The sequence below is a fragment of the Canis lupus genome, chromosome 27, assembly GCF_048164855.1.
Source record: "Canis lupus baileyi chromosome 27, mCanLup2.hap1, whole genome shotgun sequence".
NCBI lineage: Eukaryota > Metazoa > Chordata > Mammalia > Carnivora > Canidae > Canis > Canis lupus.
In genome coordinates, this window is record NC_132864.1 from 11,355,139 (window position 1) to 11,378,585 (window position 23,447).

At 52.4% G+C, this 23,447-nt stretch overlaps 1 protein-coding gene and 1 long non-coding RNA gene across 6 annotated transcripts in view; one reads left to right on the top strand and one right to left on the bottom strand.

Annotated features, from left to right (window-relative positions):
- The window catches only part of LOC140619179 (uncharacterized), a 29,744-nt gene that overhangs the window by 3,659 nt on the left and 2,638 nt on the right, over positions 1-23,447 (top strand). Inside the window, exon 3 of one of the 4 annotated variants that reach the window (XR_012019104.1) lies at positions 18,067-18,241. The exons of 1 other annotated variant lie outside the window; for it this stretch is intronic. This is a non-coding gene — a long non-coding RNA (uncharacterized lncRNA). Of the gene's footprint in view, positions 1-5,924; positions 8,409-8,571; positions 9,624-18,066; positions 18,242-23,447 lie in introns of those variants that run through there. 2 more of the 4 variants (XR_012019106.1, XR_012019105.1) reach the window with 2 other exon arrangements.
- The window catches only part of AACS (acetoacetyl-CoA synthetase), a 58,088-nt gene that overhangs the window by 2,120 nt on the left and 32,521 nt on the right, over positions 1-23,447 (bottom strand). The window contains exons 9-17 of one of the 2 annotated variants that reach the window (XM_072802153.1): positions 21,948-22,028; positions 18,760-18,884; positions 13,847-13,911; positions 13,581-13,703; positions 10,030-10,143; positions 7,913-8,038; positions 3,190-3,259; positions 2,649-2,707; positions 1,580-1,782 (exon numbers count right to left, since the gene is read on the bottom strand). In XM_072802153.1, coding sequence (XP_072658254.1) covers positions 1,580-1,782; positions 2,649-2,707; positions 3,190-3,259; positions 7,913-8,038; positions 10,030-10,143; positions 13,581-13,703; positions 13,847-13,911; positions 18,760-18,884; positions 21,948-22,028 — 966 coding nt within the window. The remainder of the gene's footprint in view (positions 1-1,579; positions 1,783-2,648; positions 2,708-3,189; positions 3,260-7,912; positions 8,039-10,029; positions 10,144-13,580; positions 13,704-13,846; positions 13,912-18,759; positions 18,885-21,947; positions 22,029-23,447) is intronic. The other variant, XM_072802154.1, reaches the window with a different exon arrangement.

A 23,447-nucleotide genomic window follows, 5' to 3' on the forward strand; every position in this document is an offset into this window, starting at 1 on the left:
TTTCCATCAGCTGACAAAAGAAAGACCGTGTTACAGAAAAAATCCTGCTACTGTTTCCTCTGGTGAGAAGTGTGGTGGGAAGCAGAGATACCCCGACCCCTGGCTGCTGCTGGGGCCTCCCCGGGAGATAAACGTCATGCTGCCCCCTGTCAGGTGCTGCCCCCTGTCAGGACGGGCCAGGCGTCTCAACTGTGAGAGGAGACAAAGACGTGCTGGGGTCAGGGCAGTCATAGCTGCCTGGGGCCTGCCAGCCTCACAATGCCCCACGCACCCCAAGTCTCCTTGGCTGGGCCTCCTCCTCCCCAGTGCAGTGACACACACAGCCAAGCCAACCCAGTAGTTCAGGCCAGGAGGATCTGAAAATACAAGGGCCTTGAAAAATCTCAGGGAACCCTGGAAGGGACTTCCCAGCCCAACCAGACAGAGGAGATAGCACCTATGGAAAGCGGGTTCTGATAGTGACCGGAGCACCAGGCTGAGGACAGAAAGACAGATCTCCATTTCCTGTATCTCTCAGAGAAACCATGCCACTAATCTCATGAGCAGACACAGTGGGGGGTAATGCTTCTGGCAGCAAAGGACACACGTCCTGGTTCATCAAAAGAAAGCCAAGGGGAAAGTCAAACTCTGGTTCTCCAGAATATTCCAGAAGCAGACAGAACTGGTTTGCTGAAGGAAAGCCTTTGGCCCTCCTCAGGAGAAGACAGTAAGTGTCATGAACTCAAGAAGTACTTTCCCTCCTGGCAGGAGCCACTGATCCCAGAGTCACCAGGAGTCACCAACTGAGACAAAGAATCCCAGCAGTGGGACCCTTCCAGTGCACAACCAAAATTAAAAGCAGCATGTGGACAGGATAAGAAGTCCCAGCCCTGCTCAGGGTAGCACCAGAGCTCAGCTCCTGCCAGGGCCCAGTCAGGCTCTGCCCCGCCCCCCATCAGTGACCAGCTACCCTGCAGGCCTCTGAGAGGCCCTGCCTCGTCTGTGCATTCAGCTCGTTCTCTGCACACACGTGTGCACACACACAGCAGCTTGTCTCCTCAGCTGATACTTGCCTCATCATAAGCAGGCCAAGTTAGAGCTGAGACCCAATCTGGGGGCCCCTCCTCCCCCAGTCAGAACCTAAACAAAGTAGAAGGGGGAGCAGCTTTCGGGAGACATGCCTCTAAATAGATTTGACTCTTCTTTCCACAGGCAAAACTTAAAATTAAAAGGCAAGAGCAACAGTACCCCAGTGGCTCTTTAAAAAGTTAAAATTAATTTTCTCATTAATAATTTTGAGAACACACTCAAAATGGCACCAGGGAAAAGCCAGTTGGATATGCAGGGCTGGGCCTGCCTTGCCTCCAAATACAAGTATTTAGCAGAAGTCACTTTACATGCAATTCGGGAAGGGTTAAAAAAAAGAGACAGTAGGAAAAAAAAAAAAAAAGATGGCGTTGCCAGGCAACACGGACAAACTATAAATAAAGCAGAACCAGCTTTGAGATGAGCTCCCGGGTGGGGGCTCTCGGGGAGATGACCGCACTCTGGTCGCCACCACCCAGGGACAGGAGCCCGAGCCCAGCAGCGGCGGACCTACCGGGATGCCTTTGGTCTCCAGGATGAGGCTGGGCACATGCCGCGCAGACAGGCCATTGCGGATGGCGTTGCGGATGCTCTTCACCAGGTCGGGCCCGAAGGTGTGGCCGGAAGCCATCTTCAGGAAGAGAAGCACCCTCTCCTCCCCATCCTTGTTGTACTGGGGCACACAGAGGCTGTCCATCACCTCCTCGAAGGCCTCCACTGCAGAGACGGGGGAGAGGCCACACTCTTGCACCAGCCGGCCCACCGTGGGCACCAGTAAGGGGAGGGGAGGCTGGCCACGAGCCTGACGGGCACTGCCGTCTCTCCTCCCAGCTGTCCAGGAGGAGCCCCTCAGGGGGGACAAGCAGTATGCTCATCACTGGCAAGAGTCAGAGCTTTGCTTCAGCTGGAATGGTGGACATATTTATAGGAAGCCAAACATAGGCCTTACTTGCTTAATTACAGATTAATTTAAATATAAAAAGGAAGCAAGTACTGTGATAGGGACTCCACTGGTGGGAGGAACAAAGCCTGGATGCAGATGGATCAGGACTTCTCCATCCTGGCCGTACAAACCACCTTGATGCAACGTTGGTAGGAAGCTACTGCCCAGGGAGGCTGATTTTGTGGCCTTGGTGGGCCAATTTATAGGCCCAGGGATGACTCCACTGTGCAGCTATGAGGCCCACTATCTTTATAAGGTGTCCTCTGAGGTGCTGTGTAATCTCCAGCATTCATACAACCTCTCTATGCTTCTCTTTCTTCACCCATAAAGAGCAGACACAATTAAACAACCCAAAGTTGCTCACTGTGAAGATAAAATGTAACAGAACAGGGATGGGCCATGTGACCTTAAGAATACTCCTCTGGGAGGTTTTACAGCTACAAGCAATGTGGACAAATTACATTCTGGAAAGAAGGATGTGTTCAGAAATGTCCATTCTCACAGCTGAGGCAAACAGACCAGAGTTACGCCAAAGGCAGAGTCTTTGGAAAGCAGGCTCCGGAGCTCCCTGCTAGGACACACCCTCCTTCCTTCCTGAATGACTTGAGAAAAATTCAAGGAGAAAGGGATTATAACATACCAATGTTATAGATTTCCGAACTGCCAAATCGCACTCCATTGGGGTTGAGTGTGCCGTCACTGGAAAGAGAGACAAGGTCAAGAACACACAGCAGCTCCTGAGTGAGGCACGTCACACAAGGGTGGGGGGCAGGGGCTGTCACCCCCTTTTCACATGGCAATACTGGGCCCCTCACGAAGGCTCCCTCCCCTGTTCTTTATCCCCACCAGCCACCTCTTCTCTCTAAACTCCAGGCTAGACAACAAGGGAGTCCCTTTGTGTGGAAATACCCATCAACCTCCCGGCCCCTCTCCACCTGTACATGTGTGGTATGCGCCCAGTACCCACACACTCCCCGTTCTGGAAGGGCTGTTGCTACCATGGATGGACACTGGCTGCACCTGTGCCATGTGCCTGCCACTCATCAGGGGGGGAGGGGGGCACAGAAATGTGGATCAGGCCCAGGTCCGGCCCTAGGGGAGACACAGGATCCCTCCAATCCCTGCCCGGATGCCTCAGGAAAGGGGGCTCCAGGGAAGAGAAGCCTCTAAAGACTCCTCACCTCCGGCCCAGCATGATGATGCCTCCAGTTTTGGGGTTGATTTTGCAGTAGTCGCCATGTGTCCAGACACCTGCAGGGAGGCAGAAGTGTGTGGTCACCCCAAGTAGAAGGGGTCCTAGCTGGCTGCCTGGACAAATGCCCACAGCAGGCATGACAGCAATGGGATGCTCACCCACAGACATAGCTGAGGCATAGAAACAGGATTGGAAGGGGGCTGGGGGCCCAGGGGTGGAGGCGAGCTGACCATTCCTGCCCCCAGGAGCTCAGCATCTAGCGGAGGCCACTGTCTGCCCAGTTCTCACATGAAGCACCAGCATACAGGAAATCTCACTCCTTCCGCCACCGACAAGGCCTCAGGAGTTCCCAGGGGAGACCAACACCAGCAGCAAGGACGCAAAAGGGACCAGGGAAGATCAACGGGAGCTTTGGGAGCAGGCCCTCTGAGTGAAGCTTAGGGAGTACAAGCACACTTTAGGAAGACAGGGTGGTTGGGGACAGCTCCAGGGCTGGTCCGGAGGGGTTAGGGCCACTCCTGGAATGGGATAAACAGAAGCAGCATGACCCGCGGGAAGCTATTAACAGAGGCCTGAGGCCTGAGCTAAGGCATGAGCCACGTGGACAGAGCTAACTAGTTGGTAAAATCCAGGGGATGTGGAAAGCAACAGAAAGGGTGGGGGGGATCAGAGGTGACCCAATCACCTGCGCCATCCCCCTGTGGCCTGGCGTGCAGCTTGTTCCTGGGCTGGCAACATTCCCAGGAAGGCCCTCGTCTCAGGCTGCAGCAAAGCTCGTATCCCAAGGGATCAAAGCCCCAGCCTTGGCCACATCCTCCACTCTCCACCCGGAGGAACAGGAAGGAGAAGCCACACCTCAAGGGAACTGCCAAGGGAGCAATTAAACCAGCCAGAAGGGATCCCTGGGTGGCGCAGCAGTTTGGCGCCTGCCTTTGGCCCAGGGCGTGATCCTGGAGACCCGGGATCGAGTCCCACGTCGGGCTCCCTGCTTCTCCCTCTGCCTGTGTCTCTGCCTCTCTCTCTCTCTCTGTGTGACTATCATAAATAAATAAATAAATAAATAAATAAATAAATAAATAAATAAATAAATAAATAAATAAATAAATAAATAAATAAATAAATAAATAAATAAATAAAAAAAACAGCCAGAAGCCTCCTCCTGCTGCCAATTGCAGTGACCCTTCAGCACCCACACAACCAGAGGCCAAATGGGTGTGAATAATCAAGAGCACACCCCAGCGGCTCTGCAACCACCTGGAAGTCACTCGCCCCAGCAGCAGCCTGACCTCCTGAAATGGGTCCCGAGTCCCCTGGGAAAATAGCAAATAAAACCAGCTACAGGATCTTCACCCCGAATGCCTCTTCCTCTCCAATTCTGGAGACACTTCCCAACTGGCAGTGCTAACCCATCAGCTCGCACCTGCTCCTGAGGCATGAGGCGCCACCCCTAAGGCTCCAGGTCAGACGAAGGCCAGGACATCTGTCTGTCTGCAGGGAATATGTGGTCCTTGGGAGGCAATTTTGAGCACAGAAGGACTCCTGAGCTCAGTTCTTCTGATGCAAGAGGATGGCAGGCCTGTGGGTCCTTTCCCCTTCCTCCCCAAGATGAAGAGAGAAACCCCTTTCTCCTGATTAGACTTGCAAAAGACTCCCCTGCACAAACAGGGAAAGAGATCATTCCTAGGGCCGCAAGTGGTATGCCAAATTTCTGCAGAGGCACATCTGACAGCTACACAGAAAACGGGGCTGATGATCGCAGTCCCAGGAGCCAGCTGCAGACACAGCCTCAGGCCTGGCCCGCCAGCACGCCCCCTAATCCTTTCTCATCTGGGGACTGGGCGCCCGACTGACACACAGTCCAGCGTGCGTGGAGGCGGTTCTCCCAGGAGTTTGATAATCACTGCAAGGCCCTGGAAATGGAGACCAAACAGAAGATGCAAATACACCCTGAAGGAATCATCATTTTGTGAAAATATAAATGAAGCACTCCCATCTCGTACAAGATGCAGTCGGGAGGGAGACTCCATGCGGGGCCAGTGGCCCTGCTGCCAGGGTGTCACAGCAGAGAAATGCAGGCTTCCCTGTAGCTTCCCAAGCCCCAGGCCTGTGGTTCAGGCTGTGTTCATGGCACACAGGCTCCTTCCTCCTCGCTTCGGCCACAGCACGCCAGCACGAAGGGGGAGACCCAGCCTTTCTCTTGCCTTCCTCCTGGAGGGCCAGGAATTGAAAGCTTCTACAGTGCACATTGTGCTTTTGTATGTGAAAGAGTGATGGCACGGCTTTCTGCATCTGCAGATGCGCCGTCATGAATCAACTGCTCGCACACACGCTCCTCTTCTAGAAGGGCCTGGGACTCTAGAAGGTATGACTCAGGACTACTTCTGCTTTGAACCTGTCTGCTGATGCAGGCTGAGGGAAACCTTGGCTGTCTCCATGTCATCAAGCCCAAAATCTTGACAATTAGTGGGTAGGGTAGGCTTGCCCTCCCAAGCAGAATGTGTCCCCTGCACTCGCCTGCACCCACTGTGTCTCCCTTGACTGCCAGGAAGCTCAGAGCTGAACTCACTGCTTTATAGAATCAGAACAGTCTTAAATCTTTCTTCAATCTGCTTTTCTCTTTAAATGTTTACTAGGTTTTTAAAAATAATAAGATGTAAAGAACAGCAAAACAGCTCATAATTCCTCTACTCAGATAACCCTTTGTTGTCCATTTATTCACAGATTTACACACATATATTTCCTTTTAAAATGGACATAAAAGAGATACTAGGCCCTCTGGGCTGAACTTTTGCTGCTCACTTACTGATTTCTTGGATATCGCTGCCTGCTTACATTTTCATCTGGCCTAATGATGTCTGTGAGTTTGCTTCCTGCTGCAGAAACAACCCTTCCTCCAGCTGTTTCCTTTAACCACTGATTTCAATACAGTATCCCAGTCTCCCAGTGCTGGGGTGTGGACAGTCAGGTTCCTCCTGTGTTCATCCCGTCTACCACTAACAGCTTCAGAGTCCCATTATCTTAACTGCCTTCCTCTTTCCATACTGATTCATATATCGCACCTACTCCCAGAAAGCATTTGAGGAAACTACTTATAAAACCAACTATGTGATGAGATTCTTTAAAAACAATCAGAAACCCTGCCCTGGGGGTAAGAGGACTGCTACAACGAAGCAACGATTTTAACTCTGAGCTTCCCGGCAGCCTGGGCAAAAATGGAAATATAACAGGCCACAAGATTATTTCTTTTCTCCAGAGGGAATACCAGGAGAGGAGAGGAGAGGAGAGGAGAGGAAAGGAAAGGAAAAGAAAAGAAAAAAAGACTTACTCTGAAATCAATCCCGAGAGACATCTGTCACAATAACCCTTATATACACAACAAAGAGTTACAGAAAAGACAGTTTCCAAAGACCAGTGAGCAGTACTGCAGAAGACAAAGAGATGGATTTCTTAGATGAATCCTCCAGCTGAGGTTCTACTTTTGGCCTCTCTTCCTGAGACAGGAGCCCCTGTCCTGTCCTTCAGGGTCACCCAGGGAATGTTTCTCTCCACGTATGTGCTCTCTCTGTCCTGCCTCACTCCGTCTGAAAGCTGCGTGCGGGCAGGATCCAAGGTGGCCCAGAGCGCAGCAGGCACCCAGTGGAGGCCACGCCACATCTAGGGGTGCTCCTCCGACTCCTGCGTGGGAGGCGCGATGCCAGATTCAGTGGCTCTTACACTGGCCATATCAACATGTAAGGCCAGGTGCAGAAACGGGCGGGATCCACGGCAAATTCCGCCCCTGACAACCATCTGCCCTTCTCTGATCCTCCACATGCAGTTAATGCAAAATCAATTTGCCTTTCTAGAGACCATAGAAAGCAAGCGCTTGGGGAAAAAAAACGCTCTGGGAGAAAGGGCTTGCTAAACTGAGAATTATACAGCTAGGATAACACAACGAATTCAGGTAAAAGGGAGAGAGGAGACAGAACTTTAAATAAAACACTTCCCTTCTCTGGGGCAGGGCGCCACTGGGAAGATGAAACATGAGGGTGTCAGTGAGAGTGACGAGCAGGTTGTAAGTCATCCCACCACCAAAGCGCTCCTCTTCCGACAGCCCCACGAGGACTGGGTGAGGGTGTGTGCGGGAAGGAAAGGAAGAGTCCCAGCCAGGTACCTCCCAAACACACACTTCTCCCCGAACAGACAGGCACAGTCCTGAGTGAGCAGGTGTCCCACAGCCTTCCCACGGGCAAACCAGAGCTTGTGCCAGGCCTGGCAGTCGCGTGTGGGGCCGCAGCGTCTGCACACAGGGGCTGGGTAAGCACAAACCAAACTCACGGGTGCCTGGAGGGCTCGGTCGGTGAAGGATCTGACTCTGGGTTTCGGCTCAGGTCGTGATCTCGGGGTCCTGGCATTGCCCGCACCTGGCTCAGCACCCAGCAGGGGGTCTGACTGAGCTTCTCCCCTCACTCTCTGATTGAGATTCTGCCCCTCCCCACCCCCACTCATGCACACACTAATAAATAAAATCTTTAAAAAAATAAACTAACCCAGATGCTGGTTGTACATGATGGCCTCAAGCCACTGATCCAACATTCATTCCCGCCCGGCTGGCAGAAAGAGCTGTGAGCAGCTTCACCACACATGGGCAGGGGCGTGCATACCAGACACCAACAGCCCAGCCCAGGCGACTCCGGGCAGCCCTGTCTGCATCCCCCGGACCCACCTACCTGGGAATCTGGAGAAATACGCCTTCCTGTACTTGTTCCCGTTCTCATCGTTCCAGAAGTGTGTGGGCTGGCAGGGGATCGGCTTGGTGCACACCAGCTCACCACTCTCGCCCCAGACTGCCTTTCCTGGTTTGGGAAGAATTAAAAAGTAATCTGAGCACACATGACAACCACACATGCTGGCGCACGCTTGCTCTCTCTAGCTATCACTTACACCATGTGCTTGGGCCCTACATGAAGGCAAGGGGCTAACTCACACCACATGCCTCGTGTTAGCACCACTGGAAGCCGAGCTCCTCCCTTCCCTAGTGACCTTCCTTCCCAACACCCTCCCCCAAACCTTTCTGAAGGGAATTTATTGGGGCATCTGGGTGGCTCAGTGGGTTAAGCATCTGCCTTCGGTTCAGTCATGACCCAAGGTCCTGGGATCAAGTGCTGCACCAAGCTTCCTGCTCAGCGGGGAGTCTGCTCCTCCATCTCCTTCTCCCTCTGCCCCTTTTCGTGCTGTCAATAAATGAATACAATCTTTTTATTAATTTTTAGAAAAACAAAAGGGAATTTATTTCTCCCACATGTGTTTTACTATTTTCACTCCATCAACATCAGCATCTCTGAATAACAGAATCACTCCTTGTATCTCCCAACTGCACAAACGGCAGCATGCTGCAGCATCCAGGACCTTGCTTTGGTCTCCCGCATGGTATCAGGATGATTGGTCCTCTACTACATCATCTACTACACACTGCTCCAGTTCATTAATTCTCCACATGCAGTCATGGCTGTTTATTCCTCCTGAAGATGTACCTCTGTATGTTCCCAACTCTGTTCCCTACTGCAAACATGCTGCTATGAACATGCCTGCACATCTCTCCTGGTTCACATGTGCAAGTTCTTCTCCCAGGAGTGGAACTGCTGGATCACAGAGTCCCTCCGTATCTTCACTATCATTCACTGTTACCAAATTGCATGCCGAGTGAGTCACACTGAGTCCCACTTGCTCTCAACGGGGCAGCCCAGATTCTTGCCCTGGGCACAGCACAGGTCATGAAGGACAAAGAGAGAAGGCAGCACAGCACCCCTCCCAGTGAGAGGGCCCTGGAAGTCAGCTCGGGCCCAGTTATCCAGCACCTTCCACAGCGCAGCACCATAGGACTTGCATGGAAAAGCCACCATCCCACCGTGTGTCCACAGAGGCTCCTGAGTTTCCACACCTCCTCCACCTCACCTAGCTCATGTCATCCCACAGAACCCCCAAGATAGAAGACAGACAGGGAACTCGTGCATCTGGAAGCTAAAGGGACAGCTATTGGTTTCTCTCTGCTGGGAGCATCTGCCTCCCTCCCAGGCCACAGAATGCAGCAGGGACCAGAACCAAGAGAAATGGTTCGGATGGTGGGGAAGAAAACAGGCATGTGGGGGCGAGAACTTTTCTGAGCACTAGGGAAAATCCCTCTTCTGAAAATAAAAATTGATTTCCAGAAAGGTCTCTGGCAACATTTTCCATGAAATGGAGGAGATCTTCCTGCCCTCTCCAGGCTTCTAGCCCCGACTCCGATGGGGCTACCAATATTGCCGTCTTTCCCTCTTCCTCACACAAACAGGGCCTGAAACAACCTCCCCAATCACTCTGCCAGGTTAAAATAATGGTGGCTGCAGTGCAAATTTGTACAGTGCACACACCACATGCCAGGCCAGGCCCTGTTCGGTGCTAGAGACACAAATAATGTCCACTAACAGGTTACTGAGCAAAGGCTCATCCTGAGAGCATCAGAGAAGCCAACCGCCGGCTCCCTCATGGGGTCTTTGACAAGATCAGGGTGGCACACGAGCAAGACACTGTGGCTGTCTGAGCAGCATCTCCCCGGTTTGGATGCAGGGGGACAACTGCCCTCCCGGTCCGCCTGAACACATGCTCTCCAACGTGCTCCAGCCCAACACGGACTTCTCAGGCTGGCAAGCCAAAGGGGGCTGGAGGCAGGGAGCCCAGTGGGTGGCTAGAAGGACACAGTCTGCAAGTGGACAGGGCCACCCCCCTCAGGGCAGTTATACACCTGAGTGCTTCCAAGCTACCAGTCACACTCAGTCACAGAAAGAAAGATGGTTAGTGAAGCTGTCACCTTCCTCGTTCCAGGCTTCCACGGCCATGCCCAGGTTCCGGGCCTGAATCTCTCCTTTATACACAGGAATAGAAAAATTCTGGCCCATGAAGCAGGAGATGATGTCAGTGCCACCTGCAAACAAAGGCAAAAGGAGATCCAAACTTCAGAAGATGGAGACAAATAGCTTATGTTCTTTATTGGTGAATACCAAAGGAGGAAGACCCCAAAGGACAGGTATTACTACTCTTTCTGCTGGTAAATACTGAAAAATCTGCTGATGGTTAGTTAGAGCTTCTTTTCAGGGAGAAATGGGGGAGGTGATTTAGAAATTGCCACAAATCGCCCATGTCAGAGTGACTTATTTTTTGACTGAGTCTCCCTGGTGGATGAGACAAAATAAATGACCTCTCGTGGTCACAATAAAATTCAAGACTCAGGCTCACAGAAAATGGAAGCCTCATCCATTCTACCCCCCAGGCACTGCTGTGCAGATGGGTCACACTCAGAGGCCCTCTGCGGCGACTCCGGCTCACTCAGCCGCTGGAACAGCAGCAACACTGGGGTCCCTGCAGCGGAGGGCACATAAGACAGAACATGTGAGCTGGGAAGCACTCCAACACCAGGAAGGAGCTCGAAAGGGAGTCAGGTCCCGAGAGCCATCGAGAGAGAAGCGGCAGGAGCCCCTGCAGCTAGACCCTGCTGACCACCATCCCCTCCCTGGGGGACTTGGGGCAGGAAGGCACCATCAAAACGTGAGCAGGAGGTACATACAGAGCTGGCCCCGCACAGGCTCCCTCCTGAACCCAGCCACTCTTCATGTACGTGTCTGTGTGCCTGGAAAGACCCCCATAACTGACGAGGCACTCACCCCTTCACTGTGCCTGGCCCTGTGACCCGGGGCAGAGGGCACCCAAGAGCCACATAAGACCACTAGAAGCTTCCAGCAACCAGCAGGCTTTCGTTCTGGCCTCGACTCTAAGCTGAGTCGGGCAGAGGCTCCATATATGACGTCTTCCCTGCCTTTTCCTGGGGCCTCGAGTCCCATGAAAATGAGAGTCATGTTCATCCCAGTGGCTGCAAGGTGTGACCAGCGCCCCAGACCCCAGGGAGGTGTGAGTGCTGCCCCCCAAGGCTTGGGGATGCTCTCCAGGTGATTCTGTGACACACACAGCACCAGCCCAGCACTGAGGAGCTGACACATGCTGCTGTCATGACACCACCGAATCACCCAGCAATACCATGCAAACATACTTCCCTAAGCTTCTATAAACTGGCATTCTGGTCAGGCAATGCATGTAGCACAAGACCTGGAAATCTAGGAGGGCAAGAAGTGGATGTGAGCCTTCCTGATGCCTGGTTCCCCTCCCCGTGGCCAGAGACCCTCTCCACAGACAACCATCACATACACACAAGGACACCTCATACACCTTATCACCCTATCACACCCCCATGCACCTGCTTCCCCTCACCCCCAGCATCTTGAAGAGTGTTTCATGTCAGGACACACAGAGCTAGTATGTCTCAAGGCTTCATGGCACTCCAGAGTGATACCCAGGCAGCAAACATTTACAGATGTCACCTATCATGAGGCAATGACTCCGTTAAATAATTGGCCAGAGCCCTGGCACTTCCACCCTTGGCAGGCAGCACTGGCACAGAAAGGCCCCTGGAAACTACACAGGACAAACCATCCCTTTTAAGGCAGGCAGACTAGGGTCCAGAGGGAGAAGGGATGTCCCAAGGCCACTCATAGATGCTGGCAGGAACCCCACTTGCCAAAACAGCTCAAGATCCCCAGCCTTGGGCTAAAGGTCCAGTAAGAAAGCTGGTAGGGTAGCCTCAGGCAAATTACATGGCATCTTTTATTTTTTTTTTTTTTTTTTTTTTTTTTTTTTATTGATTTATGATAGTCATACAGAGAGAGAGAGAGGCAGAGACATAGGCAGAGGGAGAAGAAGCAGGCTCCATGCACCGGGAGCCCGACGTGGGACTCGATCCCGGGTCTCCAGGATCGCGCCCTGGGCCAAAGGCAGGCGCCAAACCGCTACGCCACCCAGGGATCCCCCATGGCATCTTTTAAAGATGTCTTTTCAGAAAAATAAAGTCATCTAAAGATTTTGATGAGCTACAACAGTATTAACTTCAAGTCACACTATTAAGGGGGAAATACGGAGTGTGAACCCTAAGTTAAATGGGTCTCGACCCATCAACACGGGCTCCCTCACCTCCATACAGACACCTCTGACAGGACACAAGCACAGGCTTCTTCAGGTAAGGACAGAGTCGGGGGGAGGCACCACCCAATTTCATTTTTGGATTTTCAATATTTTGCCACATGCACCAATTGTCCTCATACAACTTCACGTTAGGAAAAAAGTGAGGAGAAAAAGGTCACTTGAAATCCCCACCCCCACCTCCACCCCCACAGGTTTACATCCCCTACACACATATTCCTTTTCTCAATCTACAAAAATGACCACACTTTATCATCCTGCAGTCTGCTTCTCTCATTCAGGGTATCACAACTGGCTTTCAATATCAATAAATATGTTTTATCCAAATAAGAATTTTCATCATATCCCTTCTAATAGCAGCAAAAATTAAGGATGTACCATAAATTATTCAATGAATTCCCTTCTACTGGCCTATAGGTAATTTCTAGCTTTTTTTAAAAGATTTTATTTATTTATTCATGATAGTTACACAGAAAGAGACAGAGAGGCAGAGACACAGGTAGAGGGAGAAGCAGGCTCCATGCAGGGAGCCCGACGTGGGATTCGATCCTGGGTCTCCAGGATCGCGCCCCAGGCCAAAGGCAGGCGCCAAACCGCTGCACCACCCAGGGATCCCAATTTCTAGCTTTTAATGAACATGAACAATGTTGCAACAATTGTTCTCATACTTGGCCACTCATTATTTACAGATTCTGTATTTGCAAATTCTACTACTTACTAAAATTTATAACCTCAAAGTCAACACTTGGAGTGCTTTCAAGGTCACTGAGAACACGAGCCTTGTGGAGAAAATCTTGAGCTGCCCACATGCACGTTCCCAGCCGAGGTCCCTGGCCTCTGGTTTCAGCTCTCACCACAGAGAAGACCAAGGGACAGTGAGGGGAGGGGCAGGGTGTGCAAGCAGCTCTGGCCCTGGGCCCAGCTACACTTGGTGTCAATCCTTACACTGTACCCTGCGAGGGGGCCACTCTGGCAAGTCCATCAACAATTCTGAACCTCGTCTTCTCTTCTATAAAATAAAGATAACGGAATGTACCAGAATAAGCTGTGTTCAGAATAGAAGATTATAATTGATGCATACATGCATGTGTGCGTGTGTATCTCTCCCAGGAGCAATGGTTCAGGAGTCACTAACTCAGCGACTTTCTAGAACTCAACTCTCGTGAACGAGGAGAGCCAATCATGCATAGATGTGTACCCTGATATTTACTGGGGACAATTTCAAGGCAGTGGACCTGCTGGATCAGAGGCTGGGCCCGCTTACAGGGGCCAGCCTGGTCAAGCCCCACTTCCTCTGATTGCACCAGAAACTCCTGTCCATGGCGCAGGCCGCACCTGAGATGGAGCCGAGGAGGACACTGCTCTTGATGCACTTGTAGACGTAGTCATAGCTTTGGGCTTTCAGGGGGGAGCCGGTGGACAGGATCGTATGAAGCGTCTGGAGACTGTGGGTTTCCGCTAGGGCAAAGAATCACAGAAAGATTAAAACTAAATCTGACACCTTTAGTGTGGCCTGTGTGCAGGACATAGGTGACAGAAGCTATGGATTCCTTGGCTGGCAAGATAGGAAGTAGGCCAGGCGTTCTGACAGGCACACTTACCTGGCTTCATGTTTTTCTCTTCAAGGACAGCCAGCCACTTGGCACCCGTTCCAAGGATGGTGATGCTAGGAGCACAGGAGGGAAGGAAAACAAACTCTCAAGGCTCCTGCATATTCCATGCTCCAGAGCTTTCTAAAATTAGTGACTCGTTTCTGGCAAGTCTGCAAAATCCAAGACCCACCATTCTTCTGGGCTGAATCAATACTTTCTGTTCAGTAAACACCTGTGTTTACTGTGGAGTACAGCAGGGACAGGTCTGCACACCGACCCCAACACACCCAGAACTCTGGCTCCGTGGGAGACGATGACTTGCACGGTACCCCACAATCTTACCAAATGCAGGATATATTCCCTTTCTGGACCAAAGGAGGCCATAAAATCAAGAGCCCTTAAGCTCTAGCCTCAACATTCCCTTCTGCGGGGCTGGAGCAGGCCACAGGAGCTTCTGGCAGAGCAGGGGTCGTCAGCCTCCTGGATGCCCTTCCCCGACATTTCTGTGACACTTAGCAAACCTGCAGCTTTTCTCGTTTCAAACGTTTAGAGTCCACGGTGCTTCTCTCTCATGTCTGCACACACAGAACGGCACACGTGCTGAGCACACAGGACTGTATCTCCAGGGGAACGTGCTATTCAGCAGTCTACCCCTCCTCAGCTGTTCTCCCAGAGAGGCAGCCCCCAGCATATAAAATGTCTTCTTAACTAATGTCTTCTCTGCGGGCCCAAAGGAGGTTGCAGAGTCAAGGTCCCTCTGTGTCCCTCTAGGCAGCAAAAACCTCATCCCCTCGCTCTTAGGTGGCATCTCCCTCTAGGGAGATAGCCACACGCTATCTGATGCCAGGAGGCACAGGGCTTCAGGGCACGGGGTGATTTGGGTTGGGCATACCCCTTAAGGCTGCTGTCATTCCCGTCCCCCTTGGGACCCCTCTCTTCACCACCACCCTGCCACCAGTAAGCACCTCCCCCAAGACCTCAGGCACTTCCTAGGTCACTGTGCCCTAGAGGTGGCTGTTTGGGGATGGGGAGGCTTTAGGGGAGGTGTATACAACCTTCCCACATCCCCCATGTTTACTGCATTAATTCAGGCAATCTGCTTCACAAATTCAAGATCATCCCCAAGGACTAAGGTGCCACCCCTTCAGGAGTAGCTACATTTTAACAGAAGACCAGGGACGCTATCCCCTTCTGATGGTGGAGTGTCTCCGCCCCAGCCACCAGCACCAAGATCTCCAGTCACCAACCACACTAAAACAATGTTCATTATTCTGCTCATCCCCTCCCTCCAGGCCCCCAAAATCAACTGAAGAGTGTTCAAGCCTCAGGTATATCCCTGTGACCTTGGCAATGTACAGAGACTCTGAGCAGGTACCAGGCCTGGGTCACAGGCCTACTTGTCTGAAGAATGGAAAGGTTTCCCCATCAGTCTCCAGGGCTTGCATGAGATGTTTACAGAAGCACGGGAACTCTGTGGAGGCACTCAGTGCTGCCTATTTGTAGGGAGTACAGTTGGGGATCACTGTACAAAGCATGAGGCAGCTTCCCAGCTGGGCCAGCGTCAGCCCTGGTGCCCCACAGACAGCTCACAAACAGAGCCTCCCAGGCCACCCATTCCATGCCTGGGGACTTCTATCAGCCTAAGACTTCTATCAGCCTATCTGTCCCTGCCCCCCCCCCCCAATTCATTCTCTACATGGGAGCAAGATTTAGACTTTAAAAACATGAACCGGGTTATGTTGCTTCAAATGTTCCAACAGTGTTGTGTTTCATGCAGAAAAGCACCCACCCTCCATATTGGCCCCACAGCCACTCTTCACATTCACAGCACAAGGGTCTCTCCCCACGCACTATCTCAGGCACCTTAGGGCCCAGGTGCTCGCCATTCCCTCTGCCTGGAATACGCTCATGTCCCCTCCCCAGGCCGGGCGGCTCAGGCCCAGCCCCAGTGCCCTTGCCTTCAGGGATCTCCCTGACCTCCGGGCACTAATATCACTTGTTTCTCTCTCCTTCTTCCCCATTCTGATGCTAGCCCAAGGATAGGGTCCTGCTCACCTCCAATACCACTGGGCACACCCAGGACCCAGCAGGGCACGTGAATACCTGCAGGGTGTGGAAATGACCCTGGCAGATGGTTGTCCAGCAAGTGCACTGTGTGAGATGAGTTTGCCAGTCCCTCACCATGCTCCACCCAGACTCTCTCACCCAGAGACAGGTAACACGGGGTATTGCAGGTGGCTCTGATGCTGGCCCAGGTACTGGCAAAACTGGACAGAAGACCCCAGAGTTCTGGCACCAACTCTCACCCGAATATACCCCAAGACAGAATCCCAGAGCTCAGAAATATACTTTAAATGACAAAGAAAACTGATCTTTTAAAAGAATCTTGTTTGTGTCTACAAAGTAAACACTCAGTTATCAAATGTGTCAGTAAGTCTTTGGACCAACATTAATAATCGGCAAAGATTTCATTCCTATGTTAGTTGACATGATTTAAAGACCCAAAGGCCCTGAAATGGCCCTGCAGGGACTCTGCTGTCCACCAGCTTGGAAGAGCCACTCCTCTCGCCACAGACAAATAGGATTTTATGTGATTGTACATAACTCAGCTTCAATTTTCAGCAGGGGGAGCACAGCTCAGATGAGGGTCTCCTGCCACACCTGACCTGCACTCCTTCAGCGGCTGCTGGCAGTGGAGCAGGTGTCTGAGGCCTAAAGTCCTGCCTCCCAAGCACCTGTTCTCCCAGCTCCTGTCTGGGCTGCAGAGCCACCCCCGCCCCCATGAACCAGGCAGGTAAGCCGCCGGCCAGGTCCAGAGGAGCCCTGTGATGGTCTCCAGCATCTGGGGCACAAGCCAATGGGGCTGATGGGAGGCAGGGGCTCAGGACCTGCCGACCACAACAGCCCAGAAAACACACCTGTGAATGATCAGGCATGCATGCACACACACACTCATTCACACACATACATGCACTCACCTCCACGTGAACGTACATACCTACACATGCACACACACACTCATGCGCACCCACATATACACCTACACATACACACTTCCTCACACCTACACATGCACAGATCCACACATGCATGCACACCTACACGTACACACAGCATGTGCATACACACCTAGACGTACACACACGCATGCACACTACGCAAGCACACATGCATGTGCATGTGGCGCACCTACACGTATACTCACATGCAAGCACAAACATACCTACACGTAGTCACATGCACATACACATTCATACATACCTACATGTATACACATACACTCACATGCATGCATATACAAACCTCCATGTGTAGACGTACACAATCACTTGTATGCACCCATTTACACGTGTACATACATTCTCACGCATTCACATATACACCTACACACATGCATTCACACTCACATGCGTGCACATACACAAACGCATATTTGTGCATGTAAACCACATATGCACTCACTCTTGCTCACACATATTCACACATTCACATTTGCTCACACTTGCACACACACTCATCCACACATGCAGATATACATACTCTTGCCTATGCATGCACACACACTTTTGCATACTTGTGTGCACACACACACAGAGCTGGGTTTTCCTGGAGCCCTTCATCCTTCACATTCATTAGCACTGAGCCCCAATAATGCACATCTTCTATCCCTCTTCCTGTAACACACACACACACACACACACAGACAAAAGTGTCCCTACCTGGAGCTTGGCTCACAGGTATTAAGGGTAAAGCTCTTGAAGTCATCCAAGTTCTCAGGGATTTGATTAACCTTTCGCTGGAAACAGTCTCATTAGGAAATAACCTTCTTCGTCAATATTGTGAGCCAAATGTCAAGATTTAAATATTACCCAGGCCAGGCAAAGTTATATTTGAAATATTAATGGCCAAGGATTTAAAAACATTAGTGGCTCCTTCTGTTTCCCCACCATGAACAGACTCAAAGTAATGAGCGCATTTCAGAGCACGGCTGCTCCCAGGCCCCCAGAGCTCTGCTGCTTCAAGTCTCACTTCTGGAACCACCATCATTAGGCCAGCACTGACCACGGGCCGCAGCACTGAGGACGCTTCCGCCAATTATGATTTATTCATTAGCAGAGAAAACATTCATCAAACAGTCCCCTGACAGTTTCCCACGGTGATGCTCCCAGAGAGAACTGGGAGAGGGAGGGGTTCTGGATCCTCCCCCACATTCTGCCTCTGCTCCTCAGGATTCCTGCTTGTCAGCCGACCATGGAACACTGAAGGCTCAGACACCCTCATGCAGCATCTACAGGAGCCTTCTGGAGCAATCTGGTCACGGGTTTAAGGAGACTCCAGGGGACAGTCGGCCACACCACGGGACAGCTGACAAAAGGACTCTCCTCGCACCACGGGGCTCAGAAGGTCAGTGGTGGGAAGCCCAGACCCTGCCAATGCCCCAATGCTGGGCTCTGCCCCTGCCTTTTGTAAACATATCCACCCTGTTCCCCAAACAGCCTGTTTCACACTCTCCTTCACCCTGGAGCTGGAGAAGCCCCAAGAGACAGACCCCTACTGGCCCTGTTTCCCTTTCTCCTAGGCTTCTGCAGCAGTTCTTAGGCTTCACCGTTATAGACATAAGATCACATTTCCTCTCCTGATACCCTGATGTTTCAGACTCACTGCCAGTCTTGGAGGTGGCCCCCATCTGCCCAGTGAGTCCTTGTCAGGACTACCTTCCCCTTCCCACCCTTCCTGGCCACTTCAACCTCCCAAGCCCTCCTTCATGCCCTCCCCCTTACCTTCCCTCCCCCTCCCTCTTGCCCTCCATCACCCTCTCCCACGCCCTCCCAAACATCCTCCCTCACCCTCCAAGGGGGACCAAGCACTCCATAGGCACCAATGCTACAGCAATCAACAGCAGTGGCATCTCCAGCACCTACCCTATCCTGTCAACCAGGTCCCAGAGCACATTGGGTGTGGGTACCAGAGGGGAGCCATCGTACAAGACCACAGCCGCCCCCGTGGCAAGAGCAGACACCATCCAGTTCCACATCATCCAGCCGACCTGGAACAGACAGAAGGGGCAATGTCAACCGACATTCAACTTCTCATGTCCCTAGAAAACCTCCTGAAACTGAGCCAACGGCTGGCAGGCACTGCCCATCTCAGATGCACGATGCTTTGCTCCAGCAATTCCACACCAAGACTTTATTGTACAGATCCATGCACACATGTGCACTAAGATGGGCCAAAGGATGTTCACGGCAGCATTGCTGGGGACAATGGGAAATGGAAAGCAACGAGACACACACACACACACACACACACACACACACACACGCCCCCTACCCCTCCCCACCCCGTGCACACCAGACACCAAATCTGTGTACCCACATCACTTTCACAACACCTCAGCTGTTGGCAAGAACGAGGTCTGTGCTGACAGGGACCAGTGTCTGGGACGAGCTTCAGTGTAAAACAAGCCCAGCAGACAATGTGCAGCATAACTCTCTCCACACCAACGAAGGCGTGGCCAGGCACACACTGGAGACCTATGAAGGCACCACCACGTGCCACGGGAACACGCAGACTGCATGTGTGAGAACCACCAACCACTGGGAGGATGTGTGTACCATGTAAAATGTTTCCCAAATGCAAGTTAGGCTTTTTTTTTGTTATTTAAGAAAAACTTTAAGGCAGAAAGTTGCTCAAGAACCCAATGGCAGCAGCATGCCCATCCACACGGGGCATTTGTGGGCAGTTCCAGGGTGGACCCAACACAGTGGCACAGCAAGGGAGCAAGGGAGCTAGATGAAAGCTCCAGCAGGAATCTCTGCTTGGGAGGTGAGGATGGCCGAGAGGACACCCCACCAGCAGGACTGACTCACCCGGCACCCTGTGCGCAGATCCCACGAAGGGGCAATGGTGCTACATGAGGAAGCACTCCAAGTGGCTCTCTGGTGTGGCCCAGCTAAGAACCTCCATACAAGAGCACCTCTGGCCTGAGTGACGTGCTCAAGAGCCCAGCGGGCCCCCAAAAGGCTACCTGTCCTTCCCCTCAGCACCTCCAGCTCTGGGGCCGCACAAAAATCTCAAGGTAGTTGAGCTGCCTTTTAAGGAGGCTTTAACATCTCTACTTGAGCTTCCCTCCTAAGGAATTATTAGTAACAAAAAAAACCAGTGCCAGGCAGCCCAAGCAGCAGGATGGCCGGGCCAACTCACTGTCCTAGGAAGCAGTCAAAGGTGCCGGTCAGTGACCCGGTGCAGGCCTGGCTCGCGCTGCACAGAGTTGCTGCAGCCGCTGCCACCCAAGGCTGGGCGCCAGCATGCTCCACAGCAGAGGCCACCTGCCTACCCCTCCTGGGTAGGATGCTTTGGGAAAAGTGAAACGCCTCTGGGAAAACCTCCTCAGATCTGAGTTCTTCTCATTGTGAACTTCCCCTCAATGCAAAAGCCTGTCTTTTTAAACCACATGTCCCAGGAAGTCAGCTGAGTTGCACATCGTTGTACCTGCCTGGGCCTCCCTGCAATTCAAAAAACGACACTCTGTCAACACTGCTAGGCTGTCCACGTGAAAAGGGCCCAGAGCCCAGCAGTGCCCAGCACCACTGGCCCATGTGGGGAGGGGATCAGGAGGGTCCAGGAAACCCCAATGACCGGGCCCCAGCCCTTGATTTTCAGCTGAACACACCAAGCAATGAGGCAGCCTGCACACGGTCACACATGCAAAGTACTCCCGGGCTCCCCATCCTGTGATGGCAAGGGCTCCATTCCTTAGGGCACAGCTAGGTCCCTGGCCATTAACCTCACAGGCTAGGAACACACCTCCAATATTCTGTTTCCTTAAAAACCCAGCACAGAATTGTCATCCAGGAAACAGAGCTAAATCACTCCGAAACCTCTTAATAGTTGCAGTTGGAAAAAGCCAACTTTGAGTTTTCTTCCCTTCTTTTAACTCATCCTAAGTGCTCATCTTACAGAGTTCAACGAGCACAGGAATATCTCCAACTGCTCAAATCCAACCTTTGATTTAATGATGCACATCCCACACAAAACCACGGGAATGTGCTGGAGGCAGGACCCCATTCATCCCATGTCCCAGTGACATCTGACCCAGAGGACGCTGGCTTCTGTTATGCTCTGTTTGCTTTCCCTGGGCACCTGGGCCCCCTTCCTTGGTCTGGGAATGCCAGAGCCTCTCCAGGATTCTAGTACAAACACCTCACTGAGAAGTGAGGTGGCCAGGCTCAGTTCAAGGTACACCATCAAGGATTTGGGGCAGAAAAGAACTCCTTTTGTGACTGGGTGATTCAGTGACTTGACTGACTCTTGTTGCTCAGGCTGTGATCTCAGGGTTGTGGGATTGAGTTCTGCATGGGGCTCTGTGCTTAGTGGGGAGTCTGCTTGTCCCTCTCCTTCTGCCCTTCCCCCTGTTTGCACACTCTTGTGAGATCTCTCTCTCTAAAATAAAATAAGTCTTAAAAAAAAAAAAAAAAAGAGAACTCTTCCTGCGAGGGCAGCACCAGCCCAGCACACACACCCATGCCCAGGACAGGGACAGGGTTTCTCTAGCCTGATCCTACTGTAGCGAGCAGCTCTGGTCCAGGACAGACTCTCTCCAGCCCAATCTGGCCTCCACACCTGGACCCCCAGCTGTCACAGTAATTGGAAGAGCCACCTGGATACGTTTCCCGTTACCATTCCAATGAACTGCCACAAACTTAGCGACCTAAAACACCACAAATTCACTATGTGAGAGTTCTGGAGGTCCAAAGTCTAAAATCAAGGTGTCGTTGGCAGGACCACACTCCTTCTGGAAGCTCTAGGACCAATCTCTTTCCTTGACCTTCCCAGCTTCAAAAAGCCACTCACATCCCTTGGCTCGTGACCCTGTGTGACTCTGACCTCTGCTTCCCTCTGCCCATCTCCCTCTGATGCCGACCCTCCTGCTCCCCTCTTACCAGGACCTGTGTGCTCCCGCTGGACCCACCTGGCTAAATGCAAGAGAATTTCCCTGTCACAAAACTCTTGACCCAATCACACTGGCCCCAAAGGAACCAAAGCAAATGATGGGCGGGACACAGAGAACAGGAGGAACCCCCCCCAACGCCCTCAGGAGCCTGCTCACCGTGGTGTAATACAGGATGATGTCACTGCTGCTCATGTTGCCGTGAAGAATGTGCTCCTTCAGGTGCTGGATGAGGGTGCCCTGGGGAGAGGCAGAGACGCGGTGTGAGCGCACATGGCACAGACACAGAGCCTGGGGAGAGGAGAAGCCAACCTCCCTTTGCCTTCTTGGGGCAGCAGAATTGCAAGCACACTCCTCAGAGGAGCAGTAGTCCCATGAAGTGACCTGACAGTCAGGGACGGGGGAAGCAGCATCTGACCAGCTCCAGCCAGCCTGCGAGCTCAGGAGCACCACGGGACCCGACCCCAGGCCCAGAAGGCTGGAGAGGCAAAGTCAAAGCCAGGGGCAAAAGGACAGGAGTGCGCATGACACTGTGTGCCTCCAGCGCGGGGACCTGGAAGGCGGATGGCAGGGCAGCACTGGCGGAGGGGCCCTGCCAGCCTCCGGCCACAGAGCACAAGACCCTGCCTTCAGCCCACACGCCAAGTCAGACCCCCAGCCCCCTCACACGGTCCACTATTTCTCTATTTCAACATTTCACAGGAGGTGCACATGCCCAGCCCGGTGCTCCGCAGCCTACACTGTGCTGGCCCCTCCCCTGCCCCCGGTTCTCCTGCAGCCCTGCATCTATTCCCAGGTCTATTTCCAGGTATCCTCCTGGCCCAGCAGCATCCATTCGTTTATGCTGGCTTTTCTTACTGGACACACTGCACTGCACTCTGCTTTTCCCAAGTAACATACCTTGGATCTCTGTATCAGCGCACGGAGAGCTTCCTGGGGTTTTACTTTCAGCTGTAATACTCTAGCACCTACGCCCCTTGTGCCAAACTTGTCCTGTCTGCAGCTTATGGGGATGAGAGGGAGCAACCCACCTCCAAGCACCACAGGGAAGGCAGAGCAAGGGGCCCTGAATGAGCCACTACATGCCTCTCGTCCCATCTCTAGGTGGAGCTCATATGCGATCCTAAGGCCACAGGGTGTTGTCCCTCAGAGGTCCCTGAAGGGCACCAGCCACCATCCTTCAGTCTGTTCCACAGATGGGAGCACCTGGCTGTTGGCAACGGACCCCCGTTGTTAGGGATGGTCAGGGCTAAAGCAAGGACCCATGTATCACAAGCAGCCTTTATGACCCATCCTCTTCTCTTCATACCCAAGAGAAATAAAAACAACCCAGCAGGGGGAGAGGATCCTTTTCAAAGCTCAATGGAAAGAACTGTGCCCAACAAATTCTCCAACTCAAGAGCCAGAGCTCCTATTCCAGAGGCCATCCAGAACCAAGGCCATCGCCAGGCCTGCAATGTGCATCAGTGATCACAGCCACTCAAGGGCAAGGCAGACCACAGCACAAAGGCTTCTGGGGGGACCAGGACCTTTCTAAGGATCCCCGAGGCCACCTGCAGTCTCCAGGAGCCGGTTGCTGGTGGCTTTATGAAATGGACATCATGGGGGTAAGAGACAGCCACCAACCTGGGGGTCACCAGCTTTCATGCAGAGTTGCAC